The following is a 21,171-nucleotide window of genomic DNA, read 5'->3' as shown; positions in this document are numbered from 1 at the left end:
TTTTAAGACTGTGTATGGCGCCGCCTTGCGCAGTTTGTTCACCCTAAGAGGGCCTCTAATCTCGAGCCCGAAGCGGCCTCCTTCTCCAGCCGTGCCCCTTCCTCCCCCGTGGAGGCCGCACTGGATGCTCCCACCTCCCTGCAGCCTCCGGAGGTGGTTTGGTGGCCCCCTCCTCGCGAGTTGGTGCCGCTGCCACCCCCGATTCCGAGCCTTCGGCACCTCTGCCGGGTGGTACCCAGCCTTCCCGGCGCCCCCTCCTCTCCTCCCACCGGCCTGCCCTTCCCCGCGGGACTACCGCCCCCACGTTTCCCTCAGCCCTTTTCTCTCCCGGCCGAGCCGCGGCGGCAGCAGCCAGCAGCAGCAGGAGGAGGAGCCCGGAGGCGGCGGTGGCCGGGGAGCCCATGGCGTACAGTCAAGGAGGCGGCAAAAAAAAAGTCTGCTACTACTACGACGGTGAGCGGCCGGGCCGGTGTCGGGGTGGGCGCGCGGGGCCGGGCGCTGGGTTCCGCGGCTGCCGTCGCGAGTGGGCGCCGGGGCTGAGGGGTGGGAAGGAGGAGGGACCGACATTTGGCCGCATCTTAACCCGTTCCCGGCCCGGCACGGTTAGAACAAGACCCTCTTCCTGGCGCAGCCCCCGCGGTTCCTGCGGGCGGGAATCAGGGGACCCGCCCGCCTTGTCTCCTGCCTCTCCCGCTTCGGCCGTGCAGTCCGCAGCCTCGAAGGTGGCCGCCGCTGGGGACGGCGCCGGCCTACCCCGCCTTGGTGGTGGCGGCGAAGGGGGCGGCCCATTCTCTCCCCTCTCCCGCCCACCATTCGTGGCAACGCAGGTTTGGGGTGCCCCGCGTCGGCTTCCTACTCCCTCGACCCGTCCCCCGTGAGGCAAAATTTCTACCCCGGCCTTGACTCTACACAAAGCCCCGCGGCCGCGAGAGCTCCGCCCCTCCCGTGCCCTTCCCTCATCCTCGCCTGCTCGCCTCCCCTCCCCTGCGTTCGGTCTGGCCGGAGCGTCTTCTCCTTCCTCGACTTACCCTTTCCCCGGATCCCTCCTCCCGGGTGGGCGCTGGAGAGTGGTTACTGAGGGTGGGGGCTCAAGTCTCGTGTGGCTTTATCACACCCATGTTTTGCGTGGGCTCCAACCCTCTCCTTTGTTCGCTGGGTTCTTTGAGCGCGTCTTTCTCAGGATTCAAATGGAAGGGCTTCACTCCCTCAATAATAGTTCGGGTTTTCCAGTTTCAGGCAGAAGGACTTCGTAGGAAATAAGAGGAGGTAGGGAGACGTGGAACTGCTACTGCTTGTGTTGTAGATCAGACTCCATGGGTCCTGGCTTGCCTCAGAGAGGTGGTTACCACCCACTTCTTTGTTGCTCTTTGTTCGATCAGGAAATAGACCCTGCTTTGGGGATTTAGAGAGCATTGGAATCTTGCAAAGGCTGTTCCTAGGTGGTGGGAATCCTGGTATGGGAAAACTTTGAGAAGTGAGAGAAGTGCAGAAGTACTAAACATTCTGATGAGGTAAATTTGAGCTCACCGTGTAGTGAATTATAGAAGTCAGATAATTTAATTTTAAGCATTCTATAACTTGGAGTATGAGCAGTAACATTAAATCTTCGAATCCTGTTTCCTGTGTTTCCTTGCTCAATGGAGTAGTAGCCTGTTTTACAGATTTCACAAAGGCTTTGTAAATAGTTTATAGTAGGTTACTCTTGAGAGAAGGGATTCCAAAATTTAACAGAGAACCTATCCTAGCCTCCTTCTCCTGAAAGTCCTGTCTGATTTGTATGAAGCAATACAAATTTTGGAAGCTGTTTCCTACATTTGGTGTATTGTAAATCACAACATCTTAAGAGAGGTACACCAGCTCAGAATAAATCTACCTTTAACTTGTAAATGGCCGTACTGTCTCTTTTTAGTTAAAAAGGATTAATCTTTTAATGACTGATACATATGAAATAACCACCTGTGTCATTTGGGGAAAATTTGAAATCTTACAGAACAAATCTAAATTGATCTGCAATGGCTGGGACAGAATAATAACAGCCCTACTTTTAAAAAATGATTTTTCAGAGGACTAGATATGCATTATATAAATTGATTTGAAATTATGCCATCGTGGAGGGGTGGAGATGGAAATACATTTTAATTTCAACATGATTTACATTGCATATTTTGGGTTATTCTTGCCCTGCATTCCCTGATCAAATTGGAAAGGAAGTAACCCTGCGTATAAGTTAATTTGTAAAATTACATTGTTTCTAAAGTTTCGAGATTTATCCTTGTCAGGGCTTGGAGTAAAGAGGAAAAGTTTTGGTTAGGGAAAGTGGTACTGAGGTTCTTCTCGAAGCTGTCAGTTGCTGTTGGTAGTGATGGGCTCTGAGGAAGTAAGCTACTTGTAATTTGTTGTCACCACAATGGAACCCTAGAACCAGGAGGGTACACTTGAGTAGCAGTTTCTGAACAGCGCTCTTGTCCTGGGCCCATTTATGACAATCTTCGTTGTGGGAATAGGAGCAGGCACGGGTACCCGGGAAAGGATGCAAGCTTGATAAGTACGGTGGAAATGTTTGTCTTGTGATTGTGACTTAATATAATACTTTATTGTAGTCCATTCACCTGCTTACGTGATGGCCAGCAACAAGTGAATAGCTGATAGTTTGGAAATCTCTGGTGGGTTATTTTGTCTTTTGTCTGTGACTCACTTGTTTGTTAAAGTGGAGTTCTTAGTTGGTTATGTTTCACATACTCTTTTAATTTTTGTGGGAGGGAATTAAAATATTTTGCAGAGATTATTAAATTTTGTATTATGCTAATTATTAATATGTGATAGCGTGCTGACCTCATCCAAAAACTTACATTTTTATTACCAGAGAACACTGTTTTGTCAGCTTACAAAAGTAGCAATACTAATTCTCTTTTTATTGTGAGAAGAGAGTGCAAGGAAAGGAGCTTCTGTACCAAAGAATCGTGACTTTAAGGTATATAACATGGATTGGATTGGGAATGGGTTATATCTGTAGTAATAGGGTCTGAATTATCTGCTAGCCTAGGTTAGATGGTTTTAACTTCTTGGTAAGGAAGTAGAAGGAAGAAAGTGAGTGAAAAAGAAAAGGACGGAAGTAGCAAATTCTGTAACCATAGGAATCCTACCTTTAGGCTTCCTGGGGCTGTTAGGCACACTGAGCCTCTTGGCCACACAGAATGTCTGCCAGTGAGGCTGTTTGCATCTTAATGAAAGAACTTTTAAAGATATACATATTGTTCTCTGCACGTTATGTAATCTTCAGGTAACCCTTTAGGTCACTGAAATGTTGGTCCCAAGGGAACCTTCAGACATTGATGGATTAGGTATCCTTAAACCTTTGAAGAAAAGTAAGAGAAGTTATTACTTCTCTGACTGTAGCTATTGATCCATGCCTCCAAATTCCCAAAAACATACTTCTGAATCATGTTCATTCTTTATACACTAGAAGATCATCAACAATCTGTAAAATGATACAGCTAATTAGATAGTCACTGAGATCCCTTCTGGGCCTTAAAACGATGTGATTTTTCTCTACTTAAATATAATTAGGAGCTAAGCTGTGTTAGGCTCTAGTTATACTACTCACATTTTTAATACTGTATCTGGACATGTTTATGTTTTATTTTGAATTAATCTTGAGGCCAAACATATTTAGTGCTTGTTTTTATGGTATATACAGTATAATAGGGTTTATATACCTAATTTATGTAACTATACACAAATTTTTCTGTGCTCTATTTTTTCCTCCTCTGAGAGGGATGCATAATCAGTTTTGGAGACAAGTGGTCCAGAAAAAACACTCAAAAGACTTTATACAGATAAAACTATATAAATATAAAAGTTATCAAGATTAGGCCATGTGTGGTGGCTCATGCCTATAATCTCAGCACTTTGGGAGGCTGAGGCAAGCAGATCACCTGAGGTCAGGAGTTCGAGAAGAGCCTGGCCAATATGGCGAAACCCCGTCTCTACTAAAAATACAAAAATTAGCCAGGCGTGGTGGCAGGCACCAGTAGTCCCAGTTACTCGGGAGGCTGAGGCAGGAGAACGGCTTGAACCCAGGAGGTGGAGGTTGCAGTGAGCCAAGATAGTGCCATGGGCAACAAGAGCGAAACTCCGTCTCAAAAAAAAGTTACCAAGATGATACCTCCCAACGTACTCCTTCTTTAGCAAATTGTAGAAATTCTACTTGGCAGCCAACGATTGTCAGATTTTCTTAGACTTGTATTTATGAGTGGTACCAAAGTCTTTTGCTGAATAACTTTTAATACAACTGCATGGGTTCTTAGCTGTGGTATAAATCTTTATTATCCGTGAAATAGGTAATAATTTCTTTGGAGGCAAATAAGTGCTAAATAATTAATTATAGCAGCAGTTCGTAAATACCAATAATACTAATTGATAAAACGTGACTAAATAAGACTGAAATTTTCCTATACTTCTCTTTCCCCTGGAAATCTTTTGCCTCTCTTTTCTTTCAAATTTCACCTTATCAGAGATGCTTTCTCCTATTACCTAAGTCCCTGTTACTGCCTTATTTTTCTTCCTTTCGGTTGTACCATATAACTATTGTCTCTCTCCTCGCTATAACATAAGCTTCATTAGGACAGTCTGTCTGTTTTGCTTGTGTTTGTATCTTCGCCAACTACATTTAAAAACGTAGCTTTTTTTTAAATTAGTGATGAATAAATTATTAATTCCTTATACTTTTTTTTTTTTTTGAGATGGAATTTTGCTCTTATTGCCCAGGCCGGAGTGCAGTGGCGTGATCCCAGCTCACTGCAACCTCCACCACCCTCCCGGGTTCAAGCGATTCTCTTGCCTCAGCCTCCCAAGTAGTTGAGATTACAGGCACATGCCACCACGCCTGGCTAATTTTTGTATTTTTTAGTAGAGATGGGGGTTTTACCATGTTGGCCAGGCTGGTCTAGAACTCCTGACCTAGGGTGATCCACCCGCCTCAGCCTCCCGAAGTGCTGGGATTACAGGCGTGAGCCACTGCGCCTGGCCAATTCCTTATTCTTATAGATAGAATGCTTTCATATAATGTTCCCTCTAATTCTTGGAACTACTCTGAACTACATTTAGGTAGGATGGGTGGCATTTTGACATTTTTGGTATTGTTTAGATGAAAACAGATTCACATTTCTGTTTGCTGCAGTCTACCACTTTTCCTTTTCCACACTGACTCTAGTTTTAATGTCCAAGGAGAGTTCAACATCCGGAATCTTTATTTTTCTTTTTTCCTTTTCAAAGTGTTTCCTCTGCTACCAAACAAACAAGAATCCTTAACAAAAACTTTAAATGCTTCTGTTGACAAGTCCTTAAAGGAAAACACTTGGGATTGGAGAAGGCATCTCTTAGGGAATGTTAATAAATTCAAACTTGGAAGAATTCAAATCAAGTCTAAGGATTTTTTTTTTACTGGTTAGTAAGCGTTATTCCTCTGTATTTCAGTAGCAGTCTGCTTATAGTTACTTGTTCATTAAGCCGGCTTTGGGTTCAGACATATCGAATAGGCTTAAAGTTCCTACTGTGTGCCAAATAGACAAAAGATTGCTCAGGTCCTAAGAAGAAAATAAAAAGACTGCAGGTATAAAGTAAGAGAGGGGGCTGGGTGCAGTGTCTCACGCCTATAATCCCAGCACTTTGGGAAGCCGAGGCAGGCAGATCACAAGGTCAGAAGTTTGAGACCAGCCTGGCCAGCATGGCGAAACCCTCTCTCTACTAAAAATACAAAAAAAAAGTTAGCCCGGCATGGTGACGGGCACTTGTAATCCCAGCTACTTGGGAGGCTGAGGCAGGAGAATCGCTTGAACCCGGGAGGCGGAGAGGTTGCAGTGAGCCAAGATCATGCCATTGTATTCCAGCCTGGGTGGCAAGAGCAAGACTCTATCTCAAAAAAAAAAAAAAACAAAAAAAGTAAAAGAGAGGGGACCTTTGATAGTGTAATCAGAGAAGGGAAGACCTGAAGGAAGAGAATGGGCCAGACTTAAAAAGAGTTTACTACATAAGATATTACAAATAGCAAAGCCAGATAGTTATTAATAGAACTTGGTGCACTAAATGGAAAGGAAGACAAGGAAAATGTGGAGTCCCATGTTAGGCAGTAAAAAGTGGGACTGCACAAAACTGTGTAGTAAGAAATTTGACTTTACCCAGAGGTGGAAAGCCACTGGAAGTTTTTAAAATAGAATGCATTCTCTTAAAATAATTGGTAAGGAGTTGTGGAATATAGGCTGGAAGCAAGAAATGAACACATATTGGTCCATATAAAATGTAATGGTTGCATTTTAGATAGAAATAGACACATTTAAGAGAGATTTGGGCCTCAAACCAATAGAACTTTTTGATGGATTAGAAATGGAGTTGGAGCTGAGGAATGGTGGTAGAGAATAAAGGATGACTCCTAAGTTTCTGGATTGAGCAGTTAGGTGGTATGTGGTACTACTCACTAAGATTGGGAATACAAATAAAGAGCTCTGTTTTGAACATCTTATATTTGAGATCCTTATTGAATTCAAGTGAAAAGACTGAGAAGAGAGTTAACCTCTGTGAGTTTATAATCCAGAGAGGAGAGTCTAGACACAGAAATTTGGGATTTCTCAGCTTATATCAGGTGAAGTATTGAGACTGAAAAAGATACAGCATAGACAGACAGCTGGTCCCAGGACTTAACTCCCGAGAGAAGAGAATTTAGGGCAGAACTGTTGTTCACTGATGAACCCAAACCCTTAGAACAGTACCTGCTTGGCACATGGTAGGCTCTTGATTTATTAAATGAATGGATGAACTGAAAACCCTTGATATTTAAAGGTTGGTGGAGGAGTGGCCTTGGGGTAGGAGTAAAATCCAAGAAAATGGTGTTATGGAAGCCAAGGCTCCAAATGTCTCAAGGAGGAATGACCTCCTTGAAATATGTATTAAAGATGTGTTAATATGTATAAAAAATGGATAGTGAGCTAAGTAGTCTGGAAGATGAAAATAATACACTTTTTTCTTTTCTCTTGTTTTTTTTTTTTTTCCTGAGTCTCTTTTTACAGTCAACTTACCTTTGGGGCTAAAGGTACATTTCACAGTTCGGAAATCCAAAATGACCTGAAAATTGAAAAAAATTTTGGTAACTCATTTGGAATCAAAATCTTAACCTGAATCAATGTGAGGCTATTTATGATCTTTATTCCTCTGTGAATACTGTGAATATTCACACTTTTTTGCTGCAGAAATATTAATGTTTGATTATATCATGCCACCCAAACTCTAGGCTATTACATAATATATGGCAGGTGTACCATATTATCTCTACAAAATCTGAAAAAGTATAAAATTTGAAACGTATCTAATTTGAAGGAATATGGATAAGAGATTGTGGACCTTAGTGGACACTTCCATTCTGTTAGTTTCTTGAAGAGTGAGTAATTTGTAAGATTTTGCAGATAAATAATTTTTTACAGTAATTTCTTTGCATTGACAATTAAAGTTTGTTGTGTTCAAGGAACCACCTTGAGCTGATTTTTCTGAATGTTTATTCCATTGGTAAGGTATTTTTATGTACAGGTTGAATATCCTTTATCTGAATTCTTGGGACCAGAAATAAGTACTTCAGATTTGGGGAGGTTTTGCAATATTTGTAATTATTTACCAGTTAGCATCCCTAATTCGAAATCAAAAATTTGACATGCTCCAGTTTGCATTTCCTTGACTATTAAGTTGGTGCTCAAAACAGTTCAGATTTTGGAACATTTTGGATTTCAAATTTTCAGATTAGGGATAATCTGTATTTTGATGAAAATCAGTAACATTTAAAATGCCCAAATTATTAATACATTACTGACCATTTAAATGATGAGTAAAAATTGTAGGGTCTTAAAACTTCTTAGCCTTTTTATACTTTATGAAAAAGTGGGCCAGGCGCAGTGGCTCACATCTGTAATCCCAGCACTTTGGGAGGCTGAGGCGGGCGGATCACCTGAGGTCAAGAGTTCGAGACAAGCCTGGCAAATATGGAGATACCCCGTCGCTACTAAAAATACAAAAATTAGCCCTGTGGTGGTGGGCGCTTGTAATCCCAGCTACTTGGGAGGCTGAGGCAGGAGAATCGCTTGAACCGCAGAGGTGGAGGTTGCAGTGAGCCAAGATCTCGTCACTGCACTCCAGCCTGGGTGACAAGAGCGAAACTCCATCTCAAAAAGAAAACAAAGTGGATGCCTACAAAGTAGCCATCTAGAGAATTGTGAGATACAGAATTAGTGAGAAAAAGTTGGAGATGGTTATTTTATAACCCCTTTATATTTTAGAAGAATTTTTTTTTTTTTTTTTTTTGGATACAGTCTCGCTCTGTCACCCAGGCTGGAGTGCAGTGGCACAATCTCGGCTCACTGCAACCTCTGCCTCCTGGGTTCAAGTGATTCTCCTGCCTCAGCCTCCTGAGCAGCTGGGACTACAGGTGCGTGCCACCACACCTGGCTAATTTTTTGTATTTTTAGTAGAGACGGGGTTTCACAGTGTTAGTCACGAAGGTCTCGATCTCTTGACCTCGTGATCCACCCGCCTCAGCCTCCCAAAGTACTGGGATTACAGGTGTGAGCCACCGTGCCCAGCCAGAAGAATTCTTGGTAAACCAAAAAATTATCTGTAGCTTGGCTGCCCTGTATACATGTATCATTTAGGTTCTTTGTGTATTCTTTGTGGGACTGGGGTCCCTAAATTTCAACAGAGAAACTTGTTGAAAGCTATGCATATTCGTATACAATTTGAGGACCTTATTAGTAAAAAGTAAATTACTCTGATATATTAGGTACATAGTTTCTTGTGTTCATTTTCTTTAAATTAACCAAGACCCTAAGCCTTTATTTAAAATATTTATATTTCATATTATGTCTTTTTTTTCAGCCTTCACCCTGCCATTTCTAGTGAATCTGCAAGTGCCCTTGACATTCCCTGTTGTTATTACTTAAGAACATTAGCTGTGAGCTGCCCTGCCAGAGTTTGAATCTAGCTCCTCCACTTGCTAGCTATGTGACAGGCAATAATACCTGACTTGTCTGTTTCTCATCCTTCTTTACTATTATATAATAGGAATAATGTAAAAATACCCACATCATATGGTTATTGACAAGATTAAAAGATATGTGAAGTACTTAATAGTGCCTTCTAGTAAGCACTCAACAAATGTTAATTACTGCTTTTTTTTTTTTTTTTTTTCAAACACACTTGCTCAGAAATTGCTACTGTAGTCTCCAATTATTGGGGCCTGGGGCTTTTCACTGGATTTTCAGTGTCCCTATAACTAGAGTATTTGATGTTATGATGTGGTAGATGTTAGAGACATTTCATTTGGGTAATTCTTACACAGAGGCAGATAGATGGAAGTTATTGTTTAGTTTGTGTCTTTTCTGTGTTAGGTGATATTGGAAATTATTATGGGCAGGGTCATCCCATGAAACCTCATAGAATCTGCATTTCTAGTGAAGACTAGACTTTCATTATTTTTACTTTAATGATTTCTTTAGTAGTGATAACTAAGAAATGCCTTCCCTTGTATTAACTTAATTACATGATGCTTTATAATAACACTAGTGGGTTTTCCACATCTAAGAAATGATGAGACCAGGCTGCTTTCAAGGAACTATATATCCCTTGTATTGTCACCATGTAAGGTAGAGCTTTATGGTAGATTCTTTCTTAATAGGTAGTTTATTTTCTGCAATCATAGCCTCTTAATTGTAATTGCAGAGGAATGTTGCAAAGGGCCATGGCCCTGCTTTGCTAAACTCTATATTGTTTCTTAGCCTTGTTGGCACCTGCATTAAAAAGGTGGCTTTCCCTTTAAAATACTTTGTGTATATGAATTGTTTGCAGAAGAGAGCTGTGTTGAAAATGAAGTTAAGTAAAATTAGAGGTGTGATACCAACAAAATCAAGTATTTGTGTTATTAGAAGCATGGATTTTGTAAAAGCTGATTGTTTATCCTGGACTGTTATCAAATATGTAGAAGAGAGGACAAAAAAGTTTTTGGGGTTGTTTCCATTAAACAAAAGGTGTATTTAGGGAGGACTTTGAAAGATTTAGTGGATAAATTGCATTCTTTATCCTAGCTTTTATTGTAATATATAAACATATGTTGAAATGATAGACTTCAAACCATTAAAATAGCTTGACTGTCCTGACCCTGTGGGGGATTAGTTCCAAGACCTCCACAGGTAGCAAAATTCATGAATGTTTAAGTTCCTTAAATAAACTGGTATAGTATTTTCATGTAACCTATGTATATCCTCCCTTACACTTTAAATCATCTCTAGATTACTCATAATACCTAATACAATGCAAATGCAGTGTAAATAGTTGTTACACTGTATGATTTAGGGGAAGATTACAAGGAAAAAAGTCTATACGTGTTTCTAACAGACACCACCATCTATTTTTTAAAAATATTTTCAGTCCGCAGTTGGTTGAATCCACAGATACAGAGGGTTGACTTTATATATTTAAGAGGCTTCTTGTTATTTACTATTATAGGAAACACTGGAGCTTTACCTAAAAGTATTAATTTCATTGAAATTTAGTTGAAAATCTGTGATTTTGGTGTTATTTTCTCTTTTTTAAATCTTATGCATAAGTTTAAAGACATTGTGATATAAGATGCCTTTTAAGAAGACAGGCTAGGAATTACAACTTTTTAGTCATGAAGAATGAGACAGTATTTTTATTACCTTGAAAAATGTCATGCTGTGTCTTAGCGGAGTAAAACCTCATTTAGGACCTAAATTTCAGTTACCAAAACTTCCCTGATGGGCTTTAATATGGACACAGTATGTTTTAACATGCAAAACGCCAATTATGAGATTTCTGAAATGCCAGCAAATCATCCAAGAGGCAGTATTTGCTGAAAAAAATTTAAATCATACCAATAAAACTCAGAGAACTTAAAAGCATGTGAATTTGCCAGAGAATACAGAAAGCAGGCATCGTTTCAAGGAACAGAAATTTTAAAAATTGGGGGTAACTAAAAATCAGAAAAGCTTGCTTTCCTTAATCTACAAATAAATATAGTGTGTAATAATGGAGTCTTCAGCTGGTAAAAGTGTGCGTAGCGTCTTGGTCATCTGATACAGTTTGAAAGTTGCAAAATAAATCTAAGTTACTAAGATTTTAAATAAATTTTGTTAAGTAGTAAATGCCTTCTAATGATAGACATACATAAATTCAAATAGTTCATGGAGGGTCTCTTGTCTGTATTGTTTAGTTTGTGTCTTTTCTATTTTAGGTGATATTGGAAATTATTATTATGGACAGGGTCATCCCATGAAGCCTCATAGAATCCGCATGACCCATAACTTGCTGTTAAATTATGGCTTATACAGAAAAATGGAAATATATGTGAGTATTCTTTTTAATACATATTCAGCACTGATCTTTTTTCTTTTTTTTATTTTTTTTTAGCTACTGTGAAACTTTGTCTATTATTCCCCTTTTGAGGGCATTTAGCAGATGAAAAGATCTGGAAGAAAACAAACTTCTTTTTTCGTTTTACTCTTAGGAGATGAATAAGAATGAGAGCTATACCCTCTTTTTCCTTTTCCTTTAACCATTTAAAAAAGTTCCTCCTACCCTAGGCTTTCATGTTTCTAGAGAACAACTCAGGTAGCATATTAACTATTTTTATTACAATCATTGGTAACCTGCCTATGCTGCTGAAAAAACTCCTCTTTTTGTTTTGTTCTTAAAAGATGTATAAGAATGGGCACTATAGCTTTTTTTTTCCATCTTCTTTTAACCATTTAAAAAAGTTACCCCCTACCCTAGACTTTCATGTTTCTGGAGAACAACTCAGTATAGCAACAACTCAGTGTAGCATATTAAGTATTTTTTTTTTTTTTACAATAATTGTTAATCTGCCTGTGCTGCTGAAAAGAGTTGACATGGGACTGTTACAAAATAATAACACATAAAATTAATCCCACAAACATTTGCAGGGCATATAATGCATATGGAATACTGTGTTAGTGTGGCCAAGCGTAGTACAGATAACACAAGTGCAACAGCTGCCTTAATGTTTTTGTAGATAAAGATGAGGGTATGTATAAACAAATACAGAAACAACAATTAGCTATTTGGGGAGAAAAGAAATATTTAAAACAATTAATGCTAGGCAATATATGTGAATATGTGAATTATTTTCAGTTACATGTAGGCATTTAGAGAAGAGGGGAAGTTAGAATAAGACTCAATCTGGAAGTCTTGTGGAAGAATTGTGTCATACGTGAAATTGAGCTCTTTGGAACAAGGAAGATTAGGATAGAAAAAAGGACGAGAGGTCATGAACAAAGATTTAGAATTGAAAACTCTCTTTTAGTGAGTGATTTCATTGATGAAATCACTGGATGTTTTATCATGGAAAAGGAGAGAAAGTAGAGTTTATGAACATATGGATTTGACTTTTTACTCGAACTGTTTCCACTAAAATAAGGAGTGATTAAATCATAGTTGATATGCCTGTGTAATGCTTTTAAAGGAGTTTGAATTAGTTTTGAAATTGATTACTGTTTTCTAAAACACATGTATAAGTTTGGGTTAGTTTTGGAATTTATATATTTTGTTCTGGTAGACTTAGTTCTTTTGAGGGGACCAATAGGGGAATTTGTATATTTGTTTGATAATACTGATATAACCGGTTGTAATTCCACAGTTCTGACATTTATTTCTCTTCACAGAGGCCCCATAAAGCCACTGCCGAAGAAATGACAAAATATCACAGTGATGAGTATATCAAATTTCTACGGTCAATAAGACCAGATAACATGTCTGAGTATAGTAAGCAGATGCAGAGATGTACGTTTCTAAGTAAAAAGTAGTTTTGCATTGATAAATGTAAATTAGTATTTTTAGGAGCTTAGAATGACCTAAATCTGAATATTTTTCCTGTTGGTCTAATATGTTACAATTATTTACTGATTTGAAAGGTCATTGTAACACTACTAAAGCTACTTAAGAAAAAAGCAAACCTATCTGAAGCTTATTGGTTCGTGAAACTGCTGTTTGGGTATTCTTCTACTCCTAGTTTGCTCCCCTGATAACTTTGGGTTAATACATATTGGTAGGGAGACCTCACTCCCTTAGTCCCTTGCTTCAAAAAACAAAAACAAGATTACACTTTGATTAGCCTTAGCTTGGCATGTACATATCTCTTGTCTTCTCTTTGTGTACTTCAGTTAACCTGGACTATAATACACATCTCTTTTTCTTTGTTAAGATATTAGTGAAGCTTTTGATTCTACGTAATGTTCTCTTGTACAGGTTAAAAGTATTTTATTTTTAGAGATTGGTAACAAATTGGCTTGAAGGTAGAATGCAAAAGTCAACCTAAAATTATTGGAACAGTATCTTTTAAAGCTTGATACCAAAGTTCATTCTCATTAGTGTTTGTATTGACTGACTTCAGTGATGATTATAATACTAAATTAGTGTAGGTGCTAGACATCTCATATTTACCTCATACACATTTCTACCGTATCTTGTTTGATTTGTTATAATGCTACAATGTAACTAGAACATGTAATATTTAATTTTTTTTTTTTTTTCAAGGAAGATTCCAACTTAGATGCAAAAGAGGCATGAGTAGCCCTTGGGCAAACAACATAATAGGATTGATTTTAAACCCACATAATAATGAGTTCTATTAAGCTTATGATCCTGGCCAGGTGTGGTGGCTCATGCCTGTAATCCCAGCACTTTGGGAGGTCGAGGTGAGTGGATTACCTGAGGTCAGGAGTTTGAAACCAGCCTGGCCAACATGGCAAAACCCTGTCTCTATTAAAAAAATACAGAAAATTAGCTGGGTGTGGTGGCGCGTGCCTGTAATCCCGCTACTCAGTAGGCTGAGACAGGAGAATTGCTTGCTTGAACCCCAGAGGTGGAGGTTGCAGTGAGCCAAGCTCACGCCATTGCACTCCAGCCTGGGCGACAGAATGAGACTCTGTCTCAAAAAAAAAAAAAAAAAAAAAAATTATGATCTCTCTGAGCAGTAAGAAACTAAAATTCATTTCTTATAGTGCTTGTGACTTAAGGATGTACAAAGATATTAATATATAAAACAAGGACCCTTATTCTTAAAGAGGTTACAATTCAAGGTCATAGGGAAAGACTAAGAAAGGGTTACATACATCTGCCATATCCTTTCATTCTCTCAGTACTAAGGAACTAAATGTGTGATGTTGTGTCGTTTATCTGTATATGTTTTTTCCTTGTTGTCTTTAGTATCCTTCTATATTTTGGCTCACATGAACCTAGTTAATTCTTACCAACTTTCAAGATCAAGATTAGCCATGGGAATAGGCAACCAGCTGTTACATCTTTTTGATTTAGTAACTTACTGACATGCATTTCAAAGTTAACGGATATTATAGGTATTTAAGGAGTTTTAAAGAAAGTAAATTATAAAGCAATTGAAGTTACTTTTAGAATGTTAACGTATTGTAATGTTAAGGGGAAAGGCCTAGAAAATTTAAGCCTGTGTTTTAATTAAATAAGAACTGTTGTGCTTGGACAACTATTGAGTTCTTGTTAATAGACCAGAAATATTCCACAGATAATCCTGATAAGATTTGATGATCTTTCACAGATAACACTTTAATTACCTTGGATAAAACAATAAATATATTTTGAAGTTGGAAACTTTATATTATACTGTGAAGTGTATGTTTGATGATTGCATTAAGCAAAAAAGTATTTGTAGGAAATAGTTTTTGTAAGAAAAGGCTTTCATTAATTTGCAGAGTGTGTTGAAATTAATGAAATCCATCTTCCACAGTTAATGTTGGAGAAGATTGTCCAGTGTTTGATGGACTCTTTGAGTTTTGTCAGCTCTCAACTGGCGGTTCAGTTGGTAAGTGCTAATGCAATCAGATTTAAAAGTTGATCTCAACTGGGTGTGTTATCTTTCGGTTATTTGTGCAAAACAGAAGTTTTAATGATTGTGAATTTTGATAACAAAAGGAAATCAGTATGTTTATAGTAAAGTACAATTTACTTTCAAACCTCTATGTTTTATGACTGTGACTTAAACACTTTTTAAACTTATTTTCACTTGGAGACTTCTTTCATTCCCCTTGTTTTCTAGGTATCATTGTTACTATCACTTTCCCCATAAACCATTATTTAATTTCAGGTCGCAGCTCTAGGAGAATATTTTTCTAAGGAGTAACTCCTAACTATTCGTGTTATAGATGATTTTTGTTAACTTTTATGATTTTAAGATCTTGCTTATGCATGGCATACACTTGTAGTGTTTTTGTCTCATTGTACTAATTTTTTATGATAAATGTTTGAAAGATCTATCTTGTTTCTACTTCTTAGCTGGAGCTGTGAAGTTAAACCGACAACAGACTGATATGGCTGTTAATTGGGCTGGAGGATTACATCATGCTAAGAAATCAGAAGCATCAGGATTCTGTTACGTTAATGATATTGTGCTTGCCATCCTTGAATTACTAAAGTATGTTGTTAATTTATACTGATACTCTTTTCAGTGATAAAATGTTTTCATTAAAACACAATAAATAAAAGTCTATGGCTTTAAAAAATATTAGGTAAACCATAGGTTGAAATAGTTAATGGTGAATTTTCTGTGAATTCATTACAAAACAATGAAGAAATGCAGGAAATTGGCCCAATTCTTCAATTATTAAGAGTTAGAAGTGTGGCCAGGCACTATGGCCCCCAGGCCTGTAATCCCTCCACTTTGGGAGGCTGAGGTGGGTGGATCTCTTGAGCCCAGGAGTTTGAGACCAGGCTGGGCAACATGGCAAAACCCCATCTCTGCAGAAAGAAAATTAGCCAGATGTGGTGGCATGCATCTGTAGTCCCAACTACCCAGGAGGCTGAGGTGGGAGTACCTGAGCCCAGGAAGTTGAGTCTGCAGGAAGCCATGTTCCTGCCACTACACTCTAGCCTGGGCAACAGTGTGAGACCCTGCCTTAAAAAAAGAATTAGAAGTGTATAAAAGGCCAGTGCTGTGGCTCATGCCTGTAATCCCAGCACTTTGGGAGGACGCGGTGGGTGGATCACGAGGTCAGGGGTTCGAGACCAGCCTGACCAACATGATGAAACCCCGTCCTACTAAAAATACAAAAATTAGCCGGGCTTGGTGGCGTGCACCTGTTGTAATCCCAGCTACTCAGGAGGCTGAGGCAGGAGAATTGCTTGAACCTGGGAGGTGGAGGTTGCAGTGAGCTGAGATCTCACCATTGCAGTCCAGCCTGGGCTACAGAGTGAGACTCCATCTCAAAAACAAAAAGAACTAGAAGTGTATATAAATGTCAAAACTCCCATTAAATACCCTTTTTTAAAAGTAGTTTGGCAATTTTCATTTTAGTTAGTTTCAACTAGTAAAAAATGACAATGACCTTGGAAGTTTATATTCTAGTATTTTGTAAGTTTTAAACTGAAGAAAAAAATTTGAAACCAGTGTTAAAGGAAATTTGTTTACCTATTGAGTTAGTCTAACTGCCTAGCTTCCATATCTGAATGAGGCTTTGTTCTCTACTGATGGATATAAAATTATCTCTGAGATGTTGAAGGAGTTATTTTTCCTTATCTGTGGCTGCAGTTTGAGAGAGAGAGATCTATAGAGGTACTTATGAATTTGGACGTTTGCAATGTTAGTTATTTTTTGCCATCAGTTATGACACATCTTAGCAGATTCTACTTTATATTATACTGAGCTAGTGTTTTTTGCTTGTAGTTATTCAATGCATGCTATCCATAGAGGCTGATTTTTCAGTCAACTTAAAATTGATACTGACTCCTCAAATAAACGGTAATTGAGCAGTATCAGTGTAACATCTTGTCTACTCATCAGGAGCAAAGGAAAATCGTTTGCAATCATTTGCCTTGTTTTTTAATTGACTGTTGATGTTGGTTCCAGTGTCTTCACCTCTTTGAGCAAGTTCTTGCCCACTCAGCTAATAGTTTTAAACAACTTTAATTTCTCTGGACACATTTTTTTGGGTGGTGTAATCAAACATGATTTAATTAATTGACTTAGTGCACAGCTTTCCTTGCTATCTAACACATGAGCCACTCAGAAACTTTACCTTGATCACAGCCTCATTTCTGTTTTTTTAATTTTGTGAAGGAATTTTGCTATACTATGATATGCTGTTTATAGTCTTACGAGAATATTCTTATGAGTGCTTAGTCTGGAAATATCAATTTACATTGTATTGTTTTATTTAGCACAGCGATGGCACCATTCCATAATAAATACAATGCTTTGCCATCTAATAATATCTCACTTCACTGTACTTCAAAAGGATGACATGAGAAGTCCCATTTTCCCCTTATTTTGACATGAGTATGCACTGGTAACAAAATGTCATGACATGGGGATTCATGTGACTCCTAAACTGTGTTTGAGTTACAACTGTGTCACTAATCTGTGGTGCTCCAAGCACCAGTTTGAAGTCATGAGAGTACCACATGTAGCCTCTGTCACAGCTAATCAATTCTGCAGTTCAAATGAAGCCATAGGTAATAAGCAATTGAGCATGGCCGTCTTTCAGTAAAACTTTTTTTATGGACACTGAAGTTTGAATTTTTTATAATTGTCACACGTCAGAAAATACTCTTGTTTTGGTTTTGTTTTTAAACCATTTAAAAAATATAAAAACTTCTCAGTTCAAAGCTGAAAAAAGAGGCAATTGGCCAAATTTGGGCCATGGGCCATAGTTAGCCAATCCCTATTTTATACTATTGAAGATTTACTACAGAGGTGTTTTAATTAACAATCTTGAGTATGGTATAATCTTCAGTTTTTAATATATTAGAAATATGTGCTATGTTTTTGAAGCATGTAGAATAGAACAAATTTCACAAAGAGTGAATATATATTTTTTAACCTACGTTGGGCCACAAGTGGGTATTTAAAGGCCTGAGGCTCAAACCTCAGATATTTGAATAACCTTTTAGGCTGAATGTAAAAGGTGATTAAACATTCTGGAATGCAAGAGCTCAAAAATGGGTTTCCTGAATTTGTGGTGCTTCTTCCCATCTTAGAACCTTTAAAGGAAAAACCAAAACTTATGGATTTGTTTTCAGGTATCATCAGAGAGTCTTATATATTGATATAGATATTCATCATGGTGATGGTGTTGAAGAAGCTTTTTATACAACAGATCGTGTAATGACGGTATCATTCCATAAATATGGGGAATACTTTCCTGGCACAGGAGACTTGAGGGTAAGACTAAATTCTGTCTGAATAAATATTGTGAGATGAACCTAGGAGATCAGTAATCCTATACTTGAAGTAGTATTTTTCCTGAGTTAATAATTTTAAACTTCTATGCAGAATTGAATTACTACGTATGCAGTAACATTTGCTAGAATTCATTGTTGCTGACTATGAGCAAAAATTTAGTGAGAACTTAAGGACTATTTTTTTCTCAGCTGTTTTCTTTGGTTGAATAAATGTTTTTGAATATCCACAAGGCATGAAGCCCTTCTCTTGATGTTCAGTTTGAATCTTCAAAACTACCTGATGGTAGCCTACGTTGCTATTGATTGTAAAGAATGGTGGAATAAAATAGACAAGGTCTTTTTAGGTTCTTCTGCTCCTCTCTTTTGTGATTGGTCTTGATTTTTAGCAGATCTAATTTTAGTCTTTTTTTTTCTTTAAGCTTCTAAAATTGGTAATGTATTTAGGTAGAGAAAGAATACCATAGTGTAGCCTTGGCTGCCTGTTACATTAAGTGTATTTCTATTTTATTTGTTATCTTTTTCCATTTGATGCTCTTGTCTTTTATGACTCTGAAAACCACTGGTCAAATCCTATTTCTATAAGCTCATTGAAGGTTTTTTGCCTCACTACACTTTTTTTGAACCTAACTATACGCATATTGAAATTTATTCAGTAATTTAAACAGCTGTTTTTAGTTCAGCCTGGATTATATGGGAGATGTATCTTATATGGCATTGAACAAAGTTTTAAACAATTTTATTAAGGTTATTTTTCACATCTGTGGTATATCATTACAGTTTAGCAACCAAAGTTTAAAGAGTTGCTGTAAGGTATTCTTAAGCTGTATGGCTTTTCTTTATTAGACCACAGTGTGATACTTGCTCAGTAAACTCTTTGAGTAAAAGAGTTACCTTACTAAAACTTTTCCATACTTACAAATGGGTGGGAGGTCAAATGTTTGGTTTGAGTTTAAATTATTTGGCTTTTAAAATTGCAGATTTGTCATTTCAATTCCTTGCCAGTAAACTCCTTCAATTTCTCCCTTTCCCCACCTGGTCTTATCTTACAGACCAGTTGTTCTCAAACAGTGGCCCCTAAACTGAGGAAAGCAGATCAGCATCACCTGGGAACTTGTTAGAAATACGCATTCTTAGAGCCCAGAAACTCTGGGTGATTCTCCACCTTAAAGTTTGAGAACCACTGCTGTAAACCAATAGAATACATTTGTCAACAACCATTACATCCTAGTGGAAGTCAAGCAAAAGTCTTCTCTGTTTTAAGCTTAAAGAATAAGACAGTATCTTTGCAGTGTGATCCTAGTTTATCTCAAAAGTGGAAAATGGAAGCTTCATTTAATTTCTGACAGGTGGATGTCACTATGGTCTCATCTCAGTTATTATTCATAATTCTTACAGTTTGAAGTTTTTAAAAATATTAGAGAATGCTGTTTTAGAAAGATTTGAGAATGGCTTTCAACATCTCTTTTTCTCACTTAAGATTTTACAATCGCTGGGCCAGGCACGGTGGCTCACGCCTGTAATCCCAGCACTTTGGGAGGCTGAAGCGGGAGGATCACGAGGTCAGGAGATCGAGACCATCCTGGCTAACACGGTGAAACCCCGTCTCCACTAAAAATACAAAAAATTAGCCGGGCGTGGTGGTGGGCGCTTGTAGTCCCAGCTACTGGGGAGGCTGAGGCAGGAGAATGGCATGAACCCGGGAGGCGGAGCTTGCTGTGAGCTGAGATCACTCCACTGCACTCCAGCCTGGGCGACAGAGCAAGACTCTGCCTAAAAAAAAAAAAAAAAAAAAAAAAAAAAAGATTTTACAATCGCTGATGTTTTAAGGATAACATTTGAATATTTTAAGCATGTCCCCATAACTTTGTGAGAGAATTAAAATCAGTCATTACATTATATGTACAGCTGTATTTGGACTTTCTGTGTAATTCGTGTGTATCTTTGGATGTTAATTTAATAAACACTCCTTTTTCTGCCTAATTCATTCTCATGCTGAAAAGAAGGCTACTCTGAGCTTAGCTCATTATTGAAACTGTTTGCTTTAATTCAAGTAGTCTAGTGGAAGAAAGAAAGGTGGCATAGTAGCAGTTGCAGAATGAGACCTGGAAGAGAGAAAGCTATGTCTAACAAGGGCAGCAACTCTGAGTTGCCAGCTAGTTAGTAGCAGTTAGGATGAGAAGTGCTGACCAACTTTTCTGTATTCTGAAATCTTAGGGTCAAAATATAGTTCATCTGTGTTTTAACTGTGCAGTAGGACTGTAAAGTTTTCACAATACTTTGGCTTTTCCATATTTGTATGGTTTGTATTTAGTTAATAAATGTTAATAAAAATTTAGACTTCAAGAAAAATTGGGAGAGGGGGTGTGTCATTTTGCTTGCTTTCTCCTCGTTGGATGTTGGGTCTCATAGCTCTAATATTGAGGGTAAATTTTGCTTTTGTAAAACTGGACTGAAGCTAAGATCATTCCATGAGAGGTTCAGGAAGAACTTGCACAAGTGCTAGTAATTCTAAAAATTCATGAATCTTCAGACATTATAATTTAACGCACATAAGAATTAGGCACCCCCATCCCCCACCCCAGCCAGGCGCAGTGGCTCATGCCTGTAATCCCAGCAGTTTGGGAGGCTGAGGCGAGTAGATTACCTGAGGTCGAGAGTTCGAGACCAGCCTGACCAATGTGGTGAAACCCCGTCTCTACTTAAAATGCAAAAAAATTAGCTAGGTGTGGTGGCGTGCACCTGTAGTCCCAGCAACTCAGGAGGCCGAGACAGGAGAATTGTTTGAACCTAGGAGGCGATCTTGGCTCACTGGAGTGCAGTGAGCCAAGATCATGCCACTGCACTCCATCCTGGGCGACAGAGCAGGACTCCATCTCAAAAAAAAAAAAAAAAAAA

The 21,171-nt window shown here is 38.4% G+C and overlaps 1 protein-coding gene and 2 long non-coding RNA genes across 3 annotated transcripts in view; 2 read left to right on the top strand and 1 right to left on the bottom strand.

The window, feature by feature from the left end:
* Positions 1–2,513, bottom strand: part of LOC112133766 (uncharacterized) — a 27,336-nt gene extending 24,823 nt beyond the window's left edge. The window contains exon 1 of the long non-coding RNA XR_008526376.2: positions 1,029–2,513. This is a non-coding gene — a long non-coding RNA (uncharacterized LOC112133766). The remainder of the gene's footprint in view (positions 1–1,028) is intronic.
* On the top strand, positions 189–21,171 carry HDAC2 (histone deacetylase 2). The gene is given in 6 exon segments (NM_001159781.1): positions 189–453; positions 11,285–11,397; positions 12,732–12,849; positions 14,828–14,902; positions 15,373–15,511; positions 18,115–21,171. Coding segments are annotated over 6 exon segments (660 nt in total). The 5' UTR covers positions 189–401; the 3' UTR covers positions 18,278–21,171.
* Positions 513–5,957, top strand: LOC112133767 (uncharacterized). Its single transcript, XR_008526378.2, has 2 exons — positions 513–1,053; positions 2,601–5,957. It is a non-coding gene; the product is annotated as an uncharacterized LOC112133767 (long non-coding RNA).

The sequence above is a fragment of the Pongo abelii genome, chromosome 5 (assembly GCF_028885655.2).
Source record: "Pongo abelii isolate AG06213 chromosome 5, NHGRI_mPonAbe1-v2.0_pri, whole genome shotgun sequence".
In the NCBI taxonomy this organism is placed as follows: domain Eukaryota; kingdom Metazoa; phylum Chordata; class Mammalia; order Primates; family Hominidae; genus Pongo; species Pongo abelii.
Note: the sequence above shows the minus strand (reverse complement) of the source record. Positions and strands in the feature narration are given on the sequence as shown.